The sequence below is a fragment of the Tursiops truncatus genome, chromosome 2 (genome assembly GCF_011762595.2).
Source record: "Tursiops truncatus isolate mTurTru1 chromosome 2, mTurTru1.mat.Y, whole genome shotgun sequence".
In the NCBI taxonomy this organism is placed as follows: Eukaryota; Metazoa; Chordata; class Mammalia; order Artiodactyla; family Delphinidae; genus Tursiops; species Tursiops truncatus.
In genome coordinates this window covers 84,043,922-84,060,301 of record NC_047035.1, presented here as the reverse complement: position 1 = coordinate 84,060,301, position 16,380 = coordinate 84,043,922, and the positions used below count along the sequence as shown (strand labels likewise).

Below are 16,380 nucleotides of genomic sequence, written 5' to 3'. Positions count from 1 at the left end.
GGAGAGCATTCCAATAATCTAAACAGGACCAAACAAAGAGGCTGAACAAAGGTGTGTGCCACAGTGTCAGGGAGGGGGTGGTGGAGGAAGAACTGTGGCCTGGCAATGTTCCGAAGGTGGGAAAAGGCAGGCTGCAGTGCAGAGGAGTAAACATCCAGGACCTGTAGCTTTGTAGCAGAAACAGAGTGGCTGATGATTTGTTGTGGTGCTGTCAGCACATCTGTTCTCATTCGGTTTATACAATTAATTGTGCACTTGGCAGATAGTGGCGAGAACAGAGAAATGACCGTTGAAAACTTTTGGATTGCTCTGAACAGTCAGCTTCTGTAGTTCAGAGGAAAAACCACAGGTTCAAACCTGAAACTAAAGGTAGACAGTATGTTTTTCATAACAGTTTTCTTTTTTTACTTTTAGTAGTTAGCTGTGTATGTGAGCTCTCTAGCCTTTCTGTCTCTCTTTTTGCATCCCACAGCCACTTGCAAACATACTCTTACGTCTCCCAGCCCCTTAAGTTTCATCTCTTCCCTTCCTAGTAGCAGCAATTGTTTAGGGTATGTTTATGGACCAGTCTGCAAACAGGAAACTCTACTTCCTGAAATGTGATGGGAGTTGAATGATACTGAATGGATAAGATGAAAATTTGTGAGTTAAGTGTTCTCTAAAGATCTTTGGCTGAAATGCCTTTTTTTTTTTTTTTTTTTTTTTAATGGGAAGAGGAAGGAGGAAGCACAAATTAGTGAGTGAAAGCAGCTTCCATTTCACAAAAACCCAAAGTCAGTCTTTCTGAAAAGCTGAATAAGCCCTAGTGTCTTTATTAAATTACAGCTTAGGATAATGACATTTACCAGCCAACCTATTTGAAATCATCCAAGAGAGGAAGGGGTTTTTTAAATTTTGGTTTTGGTTTTGGTTTTTAGTGCATTTCTTGGTGTTCAAGTGTCTTTAGGGGCAGGCAAGAGCAGCCCTTGTTTCTCTACATTCTCATGCCTTTGGGAGGTAAACCATGTAGCCACAGAACTAGTAGAAACAGATACCTAGAGATAAGGTGAACAAAGGAAAAACAGATTTCTCAGGTCACTTACAGCAGGTTTGGCATGGATATTACTCTTAGATGTCCACATATACCTGCTGTCTCTTGAATAAAAATGTGGAGTGGGGGAAAAAAATGTGGAGCAGGGAAACTTTCAGATGCCTTAGCAGCAGATGTCTGATTGGGAACTGTCAGTTGGGAGGGGACCTACACTTCCCTACTTCAGGATATTTCTTCCCAGAGCACTACTCGATATGATTTAACAGTGGTTTGCATTCTTCTCTAGAGTACTTTCCTGCTCTCATGATGACAAGCGTCCTGGTTGCAGTAATTTTGGCTGCATACAGCTTTGCAGTGAGTGATTTTGCTGCTTCAATTAAATATAATTTCCCGCTTCCCCCCTTTTCTTCTCCCTAGGCAAGGAGAGCCTCATCACTGACAGTGGAAAGCTGTATGCCCTTGATGTCCTGTTGACTCGGCTCAAGTCTCAAGGACATAGGGTCCTTATCTACTCCCAGATGACCAGGATGATAGACCTGCTGGAGGTAGGAGAAAGAACCTTTGGGGACTAGGACGCTTTGACATTTAAATTGCAGGAATCATAGCTGTATGACTAATGTCAGTCCTGCTTAATGGGAACCCAAAACTTGTCTTCGTGATTTGACCATCTATATGGGGAGGAGAAGCAACTCCTGGCGGATATGAAAGTGTGCAAAGGACTTCTTCCTCCTTCCTTGTATCAGTGAAATAGAATCCCCCTCCTTCCTTCCTTTACTAGTGAAGAAATTCCCAAATTTTAAAGCAGATCAGATCCTAGGAATTTCTTGAAAAGTCCTCTGAAATTCTGTATGGAAAACAAGATTTGGGATTAATTCTTATTAGAGAGCAGCTATTCATCCTGAGTTGGTGTATTGGTTCTCAACCTGACTACATTTTGCAGTCTTTTGGGGGAGCTTTGAAAAATACTGATGTCCCATCCTCAGAGATACTTATGTAAGAAGTATGGAATGAGGCCTAGGCATTAGGATAAAAGTTCCCAAGGTGATTCTAATATATAACCAAAGTTGACAGCCATTGGGTTATGGTAAAAGATACAGCTCTGTCTTACTGTGCAGGGCAGATTTTGTTTCTTTTATTACTTCTGAGTTGACATTCTCTCTGCTTTCTTGTTGTTGAAGTAGTGGCTTATTATTTGAGGGAGAGAAAGTCATGGACATATAAACAGAGGAGTGAAAGTGAGGACAAATAATCACAGACGACTAGAGTAAGTTTTTCGTGCAAGAAAGTTGGAAAGCCATCTGTTGAGAGGCTAAAGCATCTGGATGTCAGTAGTGTATAAATATTCTCATGTTTTTTGGTGTGTTTTACATATTTAATAAGCCTTTAAATTTTAACCCTGCTACTCCAGGGACTAGTTGGTAATAAATAAGTGGAAATTGGACATTATTATCCCTATCTAGGAATAAGGGAGTAGAGATTCTATCAGTGCAGAAGGAATGAAGGGTAGCAGTAGGGGAGAATTTTAGGTTCTTCAGAAGCCAAGGCTGGCTCACTGAATTTTGCAGTGAGTTTATCTAAATTCAGTGGCAGACTCTTAAATAATCAGGCAACTTCTTTTAGCAAGAGACATAACAAATAATATTTGAGGTCAATTTAATCACTGTTTCATGTTTAATAAAAAGTGTTTAGCCTCTGGAATGCTGTCAACAGGCAGAAGTTTCTGCCTTTTTGTATTGTGAGTAGGTCATCTATTTCTAAATGATGGAAAAAATGCTTATAAGTGACTGTGAGTCACCTTAAGAGGTGATTAAGCCGTTGTGTTTGATGTAAATCTTGACTATGTTAAAGGTCCTAACAACAATAATCCAAAATAAGAGGACTGCCTGCATCCTTAATATTCTGTTCAGGGACTTCCCTGGTAGCAGAGTGGTTAAGAATCTGCCTGCCAATGCAGGGGGCTTGGGTTCGAGCCCTGGTCCAGGAAGATCCCACGTACTGCAGAGCAGCTAAGTCCGTGCACCACAACTACTGAGCCTGTGCTCTAAAGCCCGTGAGCCACAACTACTGAGCCTGTGCGCTGCAACAACTGAAGCCTGTGCACCTAGAGTCCGTGCTCCACAACAAGAAGCCACCTCAATGAGAAGCCCACGCACCACAACGAAGAGTGGCCCCCGCTCGCCACAACTAGAGAAAGCCTGAGCAGCAACAAAGACGCAATGCAGCAAAAAAAAAATTTTGTTCAAACTAAATGATGTCGACAGCCAAAACAATATGAGTAACTTTCTTTCAGTAGGACTCTTTTTAGATAAAGTGCACTTGCCTTTTCCTGAAGAGTCAGGAAAGTATAGATGAAATAGTAATCTTTCACTGATAAGAATTATAGAAAAGGTAATATATGCTAAGGATTTTGTAAGAGAGTTAATAATCTTCTTTTTTCCCAAGGCTATATATCAGTATATTATAGAGTCTTAAAAGCTGATTCACATTATAAGGGAAGTTCCAAGGAAAAGGGGGTGAGCCACCAAAAAATAAGCTAGCTCTGGTAGATGAAGGCAAGTGTGGGTAGGTTAAGTGACACAGTGCTGCATTTTAGTCCCTTATTCTGTATATTGCACACTTCTAGGTACTCATAAGACTCACTAAGATAAGTAATTCAAAGTATGATAATGATTTTGTTCACGATGAGTGCTGTGAACACTACCCACCAGGGTCACTTCCTGTCTGTCTGTAATCCAACAGGATTTTTAGAGGGGATGTGGACTTTGTGGGTAGGCTTAGCAATGAAGGCAGCTTGAGAATCTTCTCTAAATGTAGTTGCATTGCTCTATGGGGAATTCTAAATTAGGGAAAAGCAGATTCAAAGCCTGAATTTCACAACTGCTAACATTCCTTAGCCATGTGTGTAACATGCTTCTAGGATGTTGAAGCCAGAAAATGTTGCAACTGTTTGTACTGAAAAATTAAAATGAAACTGTTGTCTAGTTTCCTTACTACTATACTATTCTTTTTCCTTCAACATTAAATTTTAAAGTTTCTTTTTTTCAGTCTATTTATTTGTTTTAATATTATTTACTCAAACGAACCACATTTTGTATTCCAAGAGTTTAGTCCTCCAAATATATATATATATATATATATATTTTTTTTTTTTTGCGGTATGCGGGCCTCTCACTGCCGTGGCCTCTCCCATTGCGGACCACAGGCTCCGGATGCGCAGGCTCAGCGGCCATGGTTCACGGGCCCAGCTGCTCTGCAGCATGTGGGATCCTCCCGGACCGGGGCACGAGCCCGCGTCCCCTGCATCAGCAGGCAGACTCCCAACCACTGCACCACCAGGGAAGCCCCTCCAAATATATTTTGTGGGCATAGAATTACAGTGCCCACAATGTTTAATATTTGTCTAATCATTTACAGAAATGTAAATGTATTGTGGATTTTAGGACAGTGCAGGATTAGGTCTACTTTTCATTATCTTTTCAAAGAGTATTATGGGTTTTTCAGTCACTTTCATGATGGAAGCTTTCATTGTAAACATTCATTAGAGCCATGTTCCACTTTAAAACATGACCTAGTATTAATTTAAAAAAATACCTTGACCCTTGGCCTTGCTTCTTCATTCTCAGAGTATTGTGGTTTTTGTTTGCTTGTTTGTTTTTTTAGATTAAAAAAAATGTTTTCAGGATTCTCTTTTTCCCTTGACATCTTGTACCCTGTATATCAAAGATGGAAAAAAACTTCCAATAGAGCAGGAATTTGAGCTCACACGGGGCTGTTGAAGCTGTGCTGTGTAGCTGTGGAGCGTGTCAGCATCTCTTTTATCTAACAGCTTTTTGGGGTTTTTTTTGTTCTGTGCCTTAGCCTTGGCTATGTGTTTTTCTGTTTCTGTGACTCAGAAGAACTAAAAGATAGTAAAAATTCGCACACTTTTGTATGGCCAGGATTCCATTTTGTGAAAATACTAGTTCTAAGCACTTTGTATTTGCTCAGTATTTTCTAAAGTGATTGATAGCCTCCTTCTCTTGGGCAAAAATCTGACTTTAATTTAAATTTCAAGTGAATATATCAGATCTTCTTCCAAATAGAATTCTATATTCAGAAATATTTCATCTTGTCCCATGGTATCCAAATAGTATTTCCAGATAGGGGATTTAAAAAGGGGACTACTTAATTTCCAGGGCCAGGAATTTTTAGTGTGCCATGGGTAGAAGTCAAGGACATAAGGGAGGATATCACAGGTCACTAAGTTATGTTATCAGTTTATTTTTATTTCCTGAGTCACATACAGGGTCTTGCCTGATGGGGGTACTATGGACACAGACATAGCCCCTATGCCTTTGGGATGGTGGCATCCAGCTGGATGTCAGACAAAATTTTTCCCACCACCACCATTTTACCCTATAGTTTGGGATACTCCCCATCCCTCCCCATAGTTTAGTAGTTGCAGAGAGCTTTTAACTCACTACAGATGACTTACATTATCTCTGAGTCATCTCTTTTGAGATTCATTCCTATTGCATCAAGCAACTGAGTCTGTAGTTCAAGGAAATAAGCCTCAGTACTTTCTATGCGATACAGAAATACTTGGAAAGGGTCAGCCAACTGGTGCTGTATGTGTGATTGTTAAGTACTGAAACCCAGACAAATCTTGCACTACACCAATATATGAAAATAATGCAATACAGAATTAAATACAGATAATCCATAGCTAATGATGATATTTGAGACACTGGGTTGTGTAACTTGCCTAGTCAGCAAGTACCTCACTGGGGAAGGATTCATCCCAAACAGACATTCTATCATTTATGGGCTGGCTTTTCTTAGAACTCTAAGTAACCTTTGGGAGCTGTGATTCTGAACATACAGGGAAACTGAGTATTTTAAAACTGCTCCGTGGAATGAAAAGCAAATTGGGGTCACTGTTAACTAGCATTTTCATTAGGTCTTAGAAGTAATAGAAAGAAATGTGTTTGCTTACAACCACACTATATTTATTCTGTTTAGTCCATTTCTTTTTCATGTCAACTGTGAACGAGGCACTGTGCTAGGCAGAGGTAAATACCAGTTAAATGTGGTCTTTGACTTTAAGAGATGAATCTAGTGAAGGATTTATGTATGTATGTATATATATGTCTCACACAAATAACTGTCAAGTGTACCCTGATACTAATGCCAAAAATAAAGCATAAAGAGAGCTGAAGATAGCAGGAGGGATGATACATTTATTTCCAACTGGGTCACTTCGGGAAGGCTTCACATACGGTGACATATGAACTGAACTTAAATAGAATTTCAACCATGAGGAAAAAGGGCATTTCCAGACTAAGGAAGCCAGATGTAAAAAGGCACAGACGTGGGAAGGTACAAGACATTGGGCAGTGGGGAGTAGTTTAGCGTAACTGGAGCATGTGGTATAGAAGAAAGGGGAATAACAAGTAGGGTGAAGGCAGATTATGGTGGGCCCATGAATGCTTTGTGATTGCTCCAGAGGGCTCTATATTAGATAAAGGAAGGATAACTATCATATTTCACTTGCTTGGTGCAATTTGCTTGGACAAAACAAAAGTTGTAATAGACCTTGAGGGGAGCCTCACTTTTTGCTGGTGATATACACCAAAGATGGAAAAGGGTGTGTCCAAGAAAATAAAGTTACACTAGGTCTGCAGGTTTGTGGATCATACTGAGTCTTCCCCTCAAATTTTTTTGTGACAGTGAAATTGGGTTAAAATGAACATCAGAGACAACTTTGAAATAGTGAAGAAGTCTCAGAATGGAAGGTTTGCATTAGGGATATATAAACATTTGCCTTTATTTTTTCAAGTGCCCAGTTACCCTTTCATCATTATAGTCATAATATATTAAGAACCTTGTGGGGCTTCTCCCTCCCCTTTTTTTCCGCTAGTGGTAGTGAGCTTCTGTTCTGTCTGGGAAGCAGTAGGTGGAGGGGTTAAGCTAAAGACTCTGGATCTAGTCTACTTGAGTTCCCATCCTAGCTCCATGCCTACTGCCTGTGTCACTTTAGAGACCTTGCTTAACATCTGTAAGATATGGGAGTGACAATAATAACACCTACCTGAAAGGCTATAGTGAGGATTAGATAAGCAAAACCAGGTAAAATACACAGAATAGTGATTGTCACTTAGTAAATGTTCAGTAAATGCTAGTCATCATCATTATCACTACTGCAAGGTGAACCTAGACCCTTTGTTTTACACCCCTGGGTGTGTGAATGTTTGATTTTATTTAGTATACTTTAAAGGATTGAGAGGCACGTGCTGAAACTATTTTGAGTTATGCTAATAGCTCTGTTCACATGCTACTGCTTAAAAAGTAGGACTTAGGGACGTGTTCCAGAACTGACCTGTCTTCTCAATTTGTATTCTAAGACAGTGGTTTTTCAACTGATGGGGTTGGGTATAGGACAGGAGACCTAGGTGTAGACATTAAACAGGTGGGGCCTGGACTCCCTACCCTTCTTTGTTAGCTAGAATAGTAATTTTTTTAAAAATCTATTTTATATTAGAGGGATTCCATATAAGAGTTTTCTTGAAAAAAGTATTCCAGTGCTTTAGAAATAGCATAAGGGTATGTTCTATAACAGTGTAAATGTACTTACAAGTCACACCTCTTAAATGCAGATTTCGATTTACTAGATATGGGGTGTGCCCCTCAGTTCTGCATTTCTAACAAACTTCATGTGTTGCTCATCTGAGAGCCATGCTGAGATAGCATGATTCTAAGGGACCCTGCCCTGCCTTCCCTCTGGAGTGGTTGTTCTTAGCTCTAGAAATAGGGTGTCTATTGCAGTCATCTTTGGAGCTTTTTAAAAATAAACCGGTCTAGGCCCTAACCCAGACCTACAGAGTCAGAATTCCTGGGGTGGGACCCAGGAATTTTAATCCCGGCTGAAAATCACTACTCAGATGCCAAGAGTACATCTTGTCCATAACGCCTTTGGCTTCTTCAATAATTTTTAAAAATAGTATCTACTAGAACTGTATAGGTCTAAAGACTTCCTAAATGTTAAAAGCCATAATTTTTATTTTATTAGTTCAAGCAGAATTAGAGCTTACTTTGGTTAGTGGTTATTGATCCACTTGAGAATACTGGTGTTCATATTTATTTAATTAAGGGAGGATACTAAATTATGAGACTTCTGGGAGGGGAAGGTCTACATTTGGTTTCTCTTTTCTCTTTGCTGCTTTAAGTGGAAAGGAATTCTTGGTTTACAAGGTTCCAAGAAATTTAATCATACTGATGGATCATTTTCTGAGCTTTTCCTAAATAACCCAAGTAGACTTGGGTTAGAAATGCCCTTGGTTTCTACAGAGTGCCAAGTGTCAGGAAGAACTGGGTAACGGTTGGCCTTTCTGTACCATAAGCCCTTCTTAATGCACAGGAGTGCTAACATGACACGGTTCCTACAAAACACAGTAAAGTCATCCAGCAAGCAGTAGTCATCCAGCAGTGGTCCTCAGGCATGGGAGTGAATTACTTACAGACTATTGGGGGATGAATGAGAATGCTGTGCCATCCTTGAAAGACATTTAAGGGACTTCAGTGGTGGTGCAATGGTTAAGAATCCGCCTGCCAATGCAGGGGACACGGGTTCAAGCCCTGGTCCATGAAGATCCCACATGCTGTGGAGCAATTAAGCACATGCAGCACAACTACTGAGCCTGTGCTCTAGAGTCCGCAAGCCTAGAGCCTGTGATCCACAGCAAGAGAAGCCACTGCAATGAGAGGCCTGCCTGCGCACCGCAACAGAGTAGCCTCCGCTGACCGCAACTAGAGAAACCCTATGCGCAGCAAAGAAGACTCAACGCAGTCATAAATAAATAAATAAATAAAGTTTGTTTAAAAATAAAAGACATTTAACTGCAAAACTCAGCAAATAGTTACTAATTAACCAGTCTCAGCTGCTGGCTTTGAAAAGAATATATTAAGCAAGACTCTTAAGATGGGTATTAGAAAACCATTAGAAAACCTTTTGATATAGAGATTGTTAAGTGGGGATAGATTTTTTTAAATAGATTTTTAAACTAACTTTTCAAAAGTGCTACGACTACTATCAAATCATTTGTTGTTAGAATGTCTTTTTATTTTAAAAAATAGAATTACATTTTATGTTAAATCATTAGGTGTTTTTAGGATCATAGGAGAACTGAACTAAGAATGGAACAGTTCTTGAAATTAACAACTGGAAAAAATAAGGCTTTTCTTTCCGGATGAGCATTTGATTAAATTAACTATCTTTCCCAAATAGCCTAGAGTTCTAGAGAGATGTCTAGGATAGCTTTGGTGTAGCCAGAATTTCTGAATGAAAGAAATACTGAATTGCCTTTTTAGCTCAGTCTTTTATCTTATAGATGTTTTTCTGTATTGTCAGGATATAGCTATTCCTCTGTTCTGCTTTTCACTGCTGTTTCCATGTCCATTTACTTGTTGTTTTGAAGCTATTTACTGAAATAGGATCTAAACTCAACTAAGCCTTCTGAAATCCCACTATTCCCCTGGGTGAGAGAGCAAAGGCTTAAAGCAGCAAATGGGAAAGATTCACTTCCGTTGCCTCAGTAACAGGTTGTCTATGATCAGTGTTGGTTTGATTATGGCCTAGGATTAATATCTCTAATGTTTTTCTGACCTTGATATATAAATGATATGAACAGCAAGATCTACAAGAAGGTTCATTCATCAGTCCTGTCACTAAAGTTGGAAGTTCTGGTTCAAAAGGCAAAAGAGTGCAGTGCCTATGCAGGAAACCCACCTTTTGGTTAAAGTTCAAATCTGTGGACTGTCTCTCTATGATCTAGGTATTTTGTTGTTCTGGATGGCAACATCTCCTGATTGGATTAGCTGCCCAGGTATAGTGAGCCTCTAAAGACCATCATCATGCTGTCATTTTTCATCTTCTTTCCTGAATTCCTCATCCAAACACCCCCTACTCTTCTGCCATTAACCCATTCCCATTATAGGGCTCTACCACTAAATGTGAAGCTTGCTTTAACTGAATACTTTCTGCCCCCCCTGTGATTACCAAAGCCCTTAAAGAATCACCTGGAGACAGAAGGAAATAGTGAAAAAAGGAAGAAAAAGAAATATATATATATATACACACACACACACACACACATATACATACCTACACACACACACACACACACACACACACACACACACACACACACACACACACACACACATCAACTTGCTCTAAGAGTGCTGCCACATACACTATACCAGTCATACCAAACTGTAACAACCTTCTGTGCTGAAGTACCCAGCCAGGTATAAGAGGTCCATAATGAGAATACTACAGTGGAAGAACATTCGACCACAGAAAATTAATTAATAGAAACATCTCTCAAATGTAGAAATGATTTGTCTTTTTCAATAGGAAAAAGGTTTCTTTGAACTGAAAAAACTGCTTCATGGTGTTTCTTATAAATAGGCAGCTGTATTAGCTTTTTATTTTTTGGTTGCCTTGGGTCTTCGTTGCTGCGCGTGGGCTTTCTCTAGTTGCAGCGAGCGGGGGCTACTCTTCATTGCAGTGCACAGGCTTCTCATTGCCGTGGCTTCTCTTGTGGAGCACAGGCACTAGGCATGTGGGCTCAGTAGTTGTGGCACACGGGCTTAGTTGCTCCGCGGCATGTGGGATCTTCCTGGACTGGGGCTAGAACCCGTGTCCCCTGCATTGGCAGACGGATTCTTAACCACTACGCCACCAGGGAAGTCCCTGTATTAGGTTTTGGTAACAGTCCCTCTGCAAGTGGACTTTTTGAAACATAATCCATATAATTGGGGTAAAGAAAGGAAATCAGTGCTCATTTGGACATATCTGTAAGAGGAATTGCAGCTTCCAAGAATAGAGATACATCCCCTCTATTTTATCTCTTGAAATCTCTTCTCCATTCTTAAAAGTTTTAATTCCTCTTACAGATAATGCCAAGAACATTCTCTGCCATGGAAAGTTACCTTGTCTTCTGTTCATTCTGATGCTTAGGCCTCCCTTAACAGTGATGTATGCTGTGCTGGGAGAAGGGAGCTTAGGTTGTAAATTCAAGGACTTTGGTCAGCAAGAATTTGCTAGAGAGAAACCCACTGGGGTGGGTGTTGCTGAAAGAAAACTGGCTATTCCATAGCCATGAGAGACATCTGGTTAGTGACTGAAAAGCCATTTTGGTTTACAGATTTCATTTTGTTCAGTTTGTTTTTTTACAAAACCTACAGAAATCTGTAGGAATAAGATTAGTTTCTAAGATGAAATTGAGAGTTGTCGTAATCTTCAGGGTACCCTCTATTTTCGCACGCTGACAATAAACTCATTTACGAGTCAAATTCCTGTACTTCTGAGATTGCTTTCTCCTCATTCTGGATAGAATGACTTGCCCCCAATATGGATGAGGTGGGTAGATGCTTGTGGAAATTAGAATGCAGTAATTTGTATCAAACTTATTATATCTTTTTACTCTGATTGGCAGGAATATGTGGTTTACAGGAAGCATACCTACATGAGGCTTGATGGCTCATCCAAGATCTCAGAGAGGCGGGACATGGTTGCTGATTTTCAGACCAGGTAATGTTAATAGGAATTACAAAAATGGTCATTTGATTTTCCTCTAGTTGAGATGGTGAGTTAAAAGAAAGACCAACACATCTCAGATTGTTAAGCAATCATGATATAATTTCTGCTATTTTATGAGGTAGCTATATCTGCTTATAGTGGTTTAGATTTGTGTGTCTGTGAAAGAGAGAGGAAATGAATAGTTGGTAATTTTAGTGCCAAATCGGTGCCTGGTTCTTTGGGCAATAAAAGAAATGATTTCTGAGTATGAACCAGGATCCTTATGTGAATAATATGTACATAGAAAAAAGTCCACAAGGCTATATTCCTAAATGTTAACAATGGCTGTCTCTGGGTATTGACTTACAGTTGAATTTCTCTTTGTTTTTGCTTACCCATTTCATTTTGTATAAGTTTAAAGAAAAATACCTCCTTTTTCCTGCTTTCCCTCTAATATTGTAGTAGTACAGTGCAGTATGACAGATTGCAGTAGTGTGCAATCTATTCCTCTGGCAGCTCTCAGTTATAGTACTTCTCCCACCTGATAATGAGCCTATGAAATTTCAAATACTGCCTGCTGGATGCTGATGGCCTACAGAGCCATAATTATCCCAAGTGCAGGTTCTCATTGTAATAAGCAGGGTCTGCTTACTGCTCTCTCCAAGGAGAAAGCTGGCGTCTGCTAGTGACAGGTCTCCTGAACTCCACCCTTAATTTTCCTTAGACCTGGAGAACTAAGGAATAGAGTAAGATCTTAATGTTCTGTAAGTCAGAACAATTCTGAATTTTTGGTCTTTAATTGTGTAGTCTGTTAATATTTAACTTTGGAATTCTTGGGTAGAAAATTAAGCACATAGCCATTTGTATTTAGGTTGCAATTTTTAGTTTCTTTCATTTCAGTTTTAAAGCATGTTTTACTTCAGCATAAAACAAATCCGTAGTTCAACATAGAATATCCTCTGATTGAGAATTTTTGCTATTGCACGGTCCTTTATAACACTGCATGGGTAAGGAGATACATCCTGATGTTTTGGTTTGCAGTGTATACTCAGACCAATAACTCCTAGGTTGAAACTACTTCTGCATTCAGGTGCCTGTTTGACCAACAATGGAGGGGAAGAGCTACTTTAGACCTATTTTAGTTTGTTACCTGAAGCAGGTGGTAGATGACCTAACTTAGCTTCTTACCTAGCAGAAGCTTTCGACCGATTCTTAAATTATTTGAGTGAGACATGTATAATCATAGTAGTGCCTCCTAGCACTCCATACTGTGTGCACCTCTCCCCACCCCCAAAAAAGTTTACCAGCTGATCTTTATCTTTCCTTGATTTTGAAATCAAATGAATTACATTTCACTATGTCCTTATCTAGTCCAACCTTCAGAGCTCCAAATGACAAGAATCTTACATACAAGATCTATAGACTGTATGTTTCCCCCAGGGTGCCTATGTTTTCTCCAGGAATGCCAGCACTTAAGTGATTTGGGCACATTGGTATGAGGCAGCATGAGTTATGTGTTAGAAGAAAAGCCATTAAGTAATAGATCTTTTGCCTATTACTGTTTGTGTTTTTTTCCACTAATATGTTTGATATTGTACAGTTGAGAATCTCATTTATAGCAAAGCTAATTTTTTTTTCCAGTAACAGTTGGGGCCATTGTATATTATATAAAATGCCTGTTGAGGAAAATTAGAGAAATATTTGATGAAGAAAGTAAAAATCACCCACAATCCCATCACTGTTAACATTTTGGTTTATTCCTCTTGTCTTTGATGTGTGTATGTAGTTAGATTTATATGTTGATACCATATTGTAGAGATGACTGTATCCTCATTTCTTCAACTTAACAGTATATCATAAAGGTCTTCACATATCATTAAAAAAGTCATTGTAATCATTATTTTTAATGATCAATATTCCATTACATTGGATATACCACCTTTCTGTTGTTAAAATCTTGAGTATCTTTTTTACAAAGCTTTGTCATCATTTTAGATTATTTTCTTAATATAGATCCAAACAAGAGAGATTATTGAGTAAAGGAATATGAATGTTTAAGACTGTATATTGTCATATTGCTTTGTAGAAAATTCTACTGGTTTAGAGTCCAGTCAGAGCTGTATTATGTTGACTTCTAACAGTTTTGGCTTCTGAGTTGTAGAGCTACAATTTTTCTTCTAGGTGAAGCAATTCCCAGAAAACTGGACTGTGAGATCCAGGGCTCACCACATTTTACAGTGACCTTTTAGTGGAAAAAATCAGTAGATGTATCTAATTTACTACTTCTAAAATCTCTTATTTAACTTGTGATTACTTGGGCAATCACAGTAGTACACATTAGTCTTGAAAAGCTTAGCTTTAAAAGAAGGGTATTTTCACCATTAAATTATACTAGATCTGCTTAGTAAATATCTTGTTTCTTTGCTTTCCTGGAAAACCTTACTTGAGCATCCAAATTCTACAACTTCTAAGAATTACTTAGGGAGCAATGAGTTTTATTTAGATACTGAGTAACAATCATTTTAACACCTGCATCTGCATCTAATATTAGGTAAAATGAAAAAACAGACTAAAGTCTTCTTCCCTTCCTACACATGAGCTAGATGGTAGAGTTAGGATTGTGGCTAGGAAATAATCTCCTACCTCTCACGTGTAGAATCTGAACTGTGCCTATGCTGATTAGGAGCTTGTCAGGCAGGTCCCTCCAAATGGTATCTAAATTTACAAATTTGAATGGCAACAGTAGCCCAATATAGAGAAAAAGACAGGTGTTTTTGAAAACAAAAAAGCATGACTTGCCAAATATTTTCATTATTATTAATGAAAAGACATCAAAAGAAAAAATTGTAGTTTCAACTGGAAAGCCCTGTGGCTCAAAGGTCAGCCAGAGTAAACAAGAACTCCTATAAAAAGCCATTTACATTCCCTTTATACAAGATTTATTTATGAGGGATCCTTCCAGGAAAGAGTCTGGCTGAGACTAAAGACTGTTTGGCCAGGATGTCCTGACTGGGCAACATTCAGGACACGTGACCAGTGCGTGATCCTAGAAGCCATTCACAAGGTCTTTGCTCTGGGTTGCCTTGGCCTTTGCTTCCCTTCCTCCTACCCCATGACGTTTGCCAAATGGATCTCCCTGATTATCTGATTACTCGGGTGACCATTTGGAAAACATGAGAAAAAATGAGTGTAGTGTGGATTTTTCCTTCTTGGTGAGAGTGTAAAGCTCCAGTTTCTTTAATTCTGGCTCTTTTTCAGTCATTCAGCAAGTCTTCACTGCAGTCAGCTAGGTACCTAGCACTATTTGAGTATTTTGTTGCATAGTAGCCTCAGGGGCCATTAACTAAAGAAGAGTAAGAGTGAGACTTAGGCATGTCTTTGCTACATGATTTCATAGGCTCCTTCACAGACCCCCCTGAAACCTGGTCTCTATGGCCCCTTCCAATAGAGACCCTGAGTTGAGATTCCTTTATAGCCCCTAGAGGGCACCCAGACCATCATGTTGCCTTCTGGGATTCTGTTTTCTTCCTTTTAGTCAGCTCCCAAAACATTAATTCACATTATCAATACTAGATTTATTAAGTAGAAAGGAACTTCTCAACAGTTCAGTTTAGATGTGTTTTTGTTTACATATGATCCAACAGTGTGATCCAGGATGGACACTAATTTCCTTGATTTTTAATCACCCAGGGTTCCCATAATCCTTATTTTTCCATTACAGTATGATGAAATTACACTGAATGCAGCCAAACGTTGCTACTTACCATCTACCTCATCATTAAAAGCATCTTCTCAATAAATCGTTAATATCCCCAAAAAAACATTTTCCACCGTTAATGTTTCTAAGTTTTGCTTCTAATTTATTTTTATCTATATTCCTTTCTCTAGTGTTTTTTTCTGTATATAGTCCTTGTTTGTGAATGATTACCACATCTGGGGACTTACCTCTCTGACTGTCCAGACTATGGAAATGACCCATCTTTTTGCCTCTACTCTTTTACTATAGATCCCAGCTGCCTTCTGTCTCCCTCCCTGTGCCATCCCTGTTCCCCCATCCCCACACCAACAAGACGTCCTAGGCATCGGGTGACTCCATCAGCTCTTACACAGATATCGGAGAGAAGCCTCTGACCCCTGCCTCTGTGTCCACAGAGCAGGAAAGAGAGATGTATGGGACTGAGCAATCTTCCTAAGGCCAGAGTGGGAAGGATTATTCTATAGAGATTAGTATGGCCCTGGAAGGCTACATCAATTTTTATTTGAAACCTTATTGTGGTTAAATATTCTCCCATGGGCTGTGAGGTATCAAGCTTCCATTTATATCATCCCATATCTATGGGAAAATGTGTTTGTAAACTGGCAGATGCCTTTTAACTTTTTGGTTTGCCCTTTATGATTTAACCGTGAAAGATGACATCTTATAGATAAAATTCTGAAATATTAAACTTTATGATAAAATTCAAGGATAAACGAGCAGAACTTTCATGAGAGTACAATACTTTTGGAATTATGCCCTACAAGAAGCCTCCAAACATGATCTGTTATCCATGTCTGCCTCTAGGAAAGCTGTGTTTAATTGAAAGCAAATTAATGGACAGATTTCTACTAGGACCTACCCAGCTTAGGGATTAACCAGGATACTTATTTCAGAATAGTTCCTTCACTGGTATTCATGTTTGACATTGATATGTCATCATTTAGTCACTTCAACTATATTCAGAGCATCCTCATTTTATAGCACAGGAAACAGACCTTTAGCAGCCAAGTGACTTTACCAAGGAAGAACAGC

At 39.1% G+C, this 16,380-nt stretch overlaps 1 protein-coding gene across 5 annotated transcripts in view; it reads left to right on the top strand.

Annotated features, from left to right (window-relative positions):
* The window catches only part of INO80 (INO80 complex ATPase subunit), a 131,957-nt gene that overhangs the window by 93,900 nt on the left and 21,677 nt on the right, over positions 1 to 16,380 (top strand). For all 5 annotated transcript variants that reach the window (XM_019935312.3, XM_073800752.1, XM_073800753.1 and 2 more), the window contains 2 exons: positions 1,448 to 1,575; positions 11,509 to 11,603. In XM_019935312.3, the coding sequence (XP_019790871.2) occupies positions 1,448 to 1,575; positions 11,509 to 11,603 (223 nt within the window). The remainder of the gene's footprint in view (positions 1 to 1,447; positions 1,576 to 11,508; positions 11,604 to 16,380) is intronic.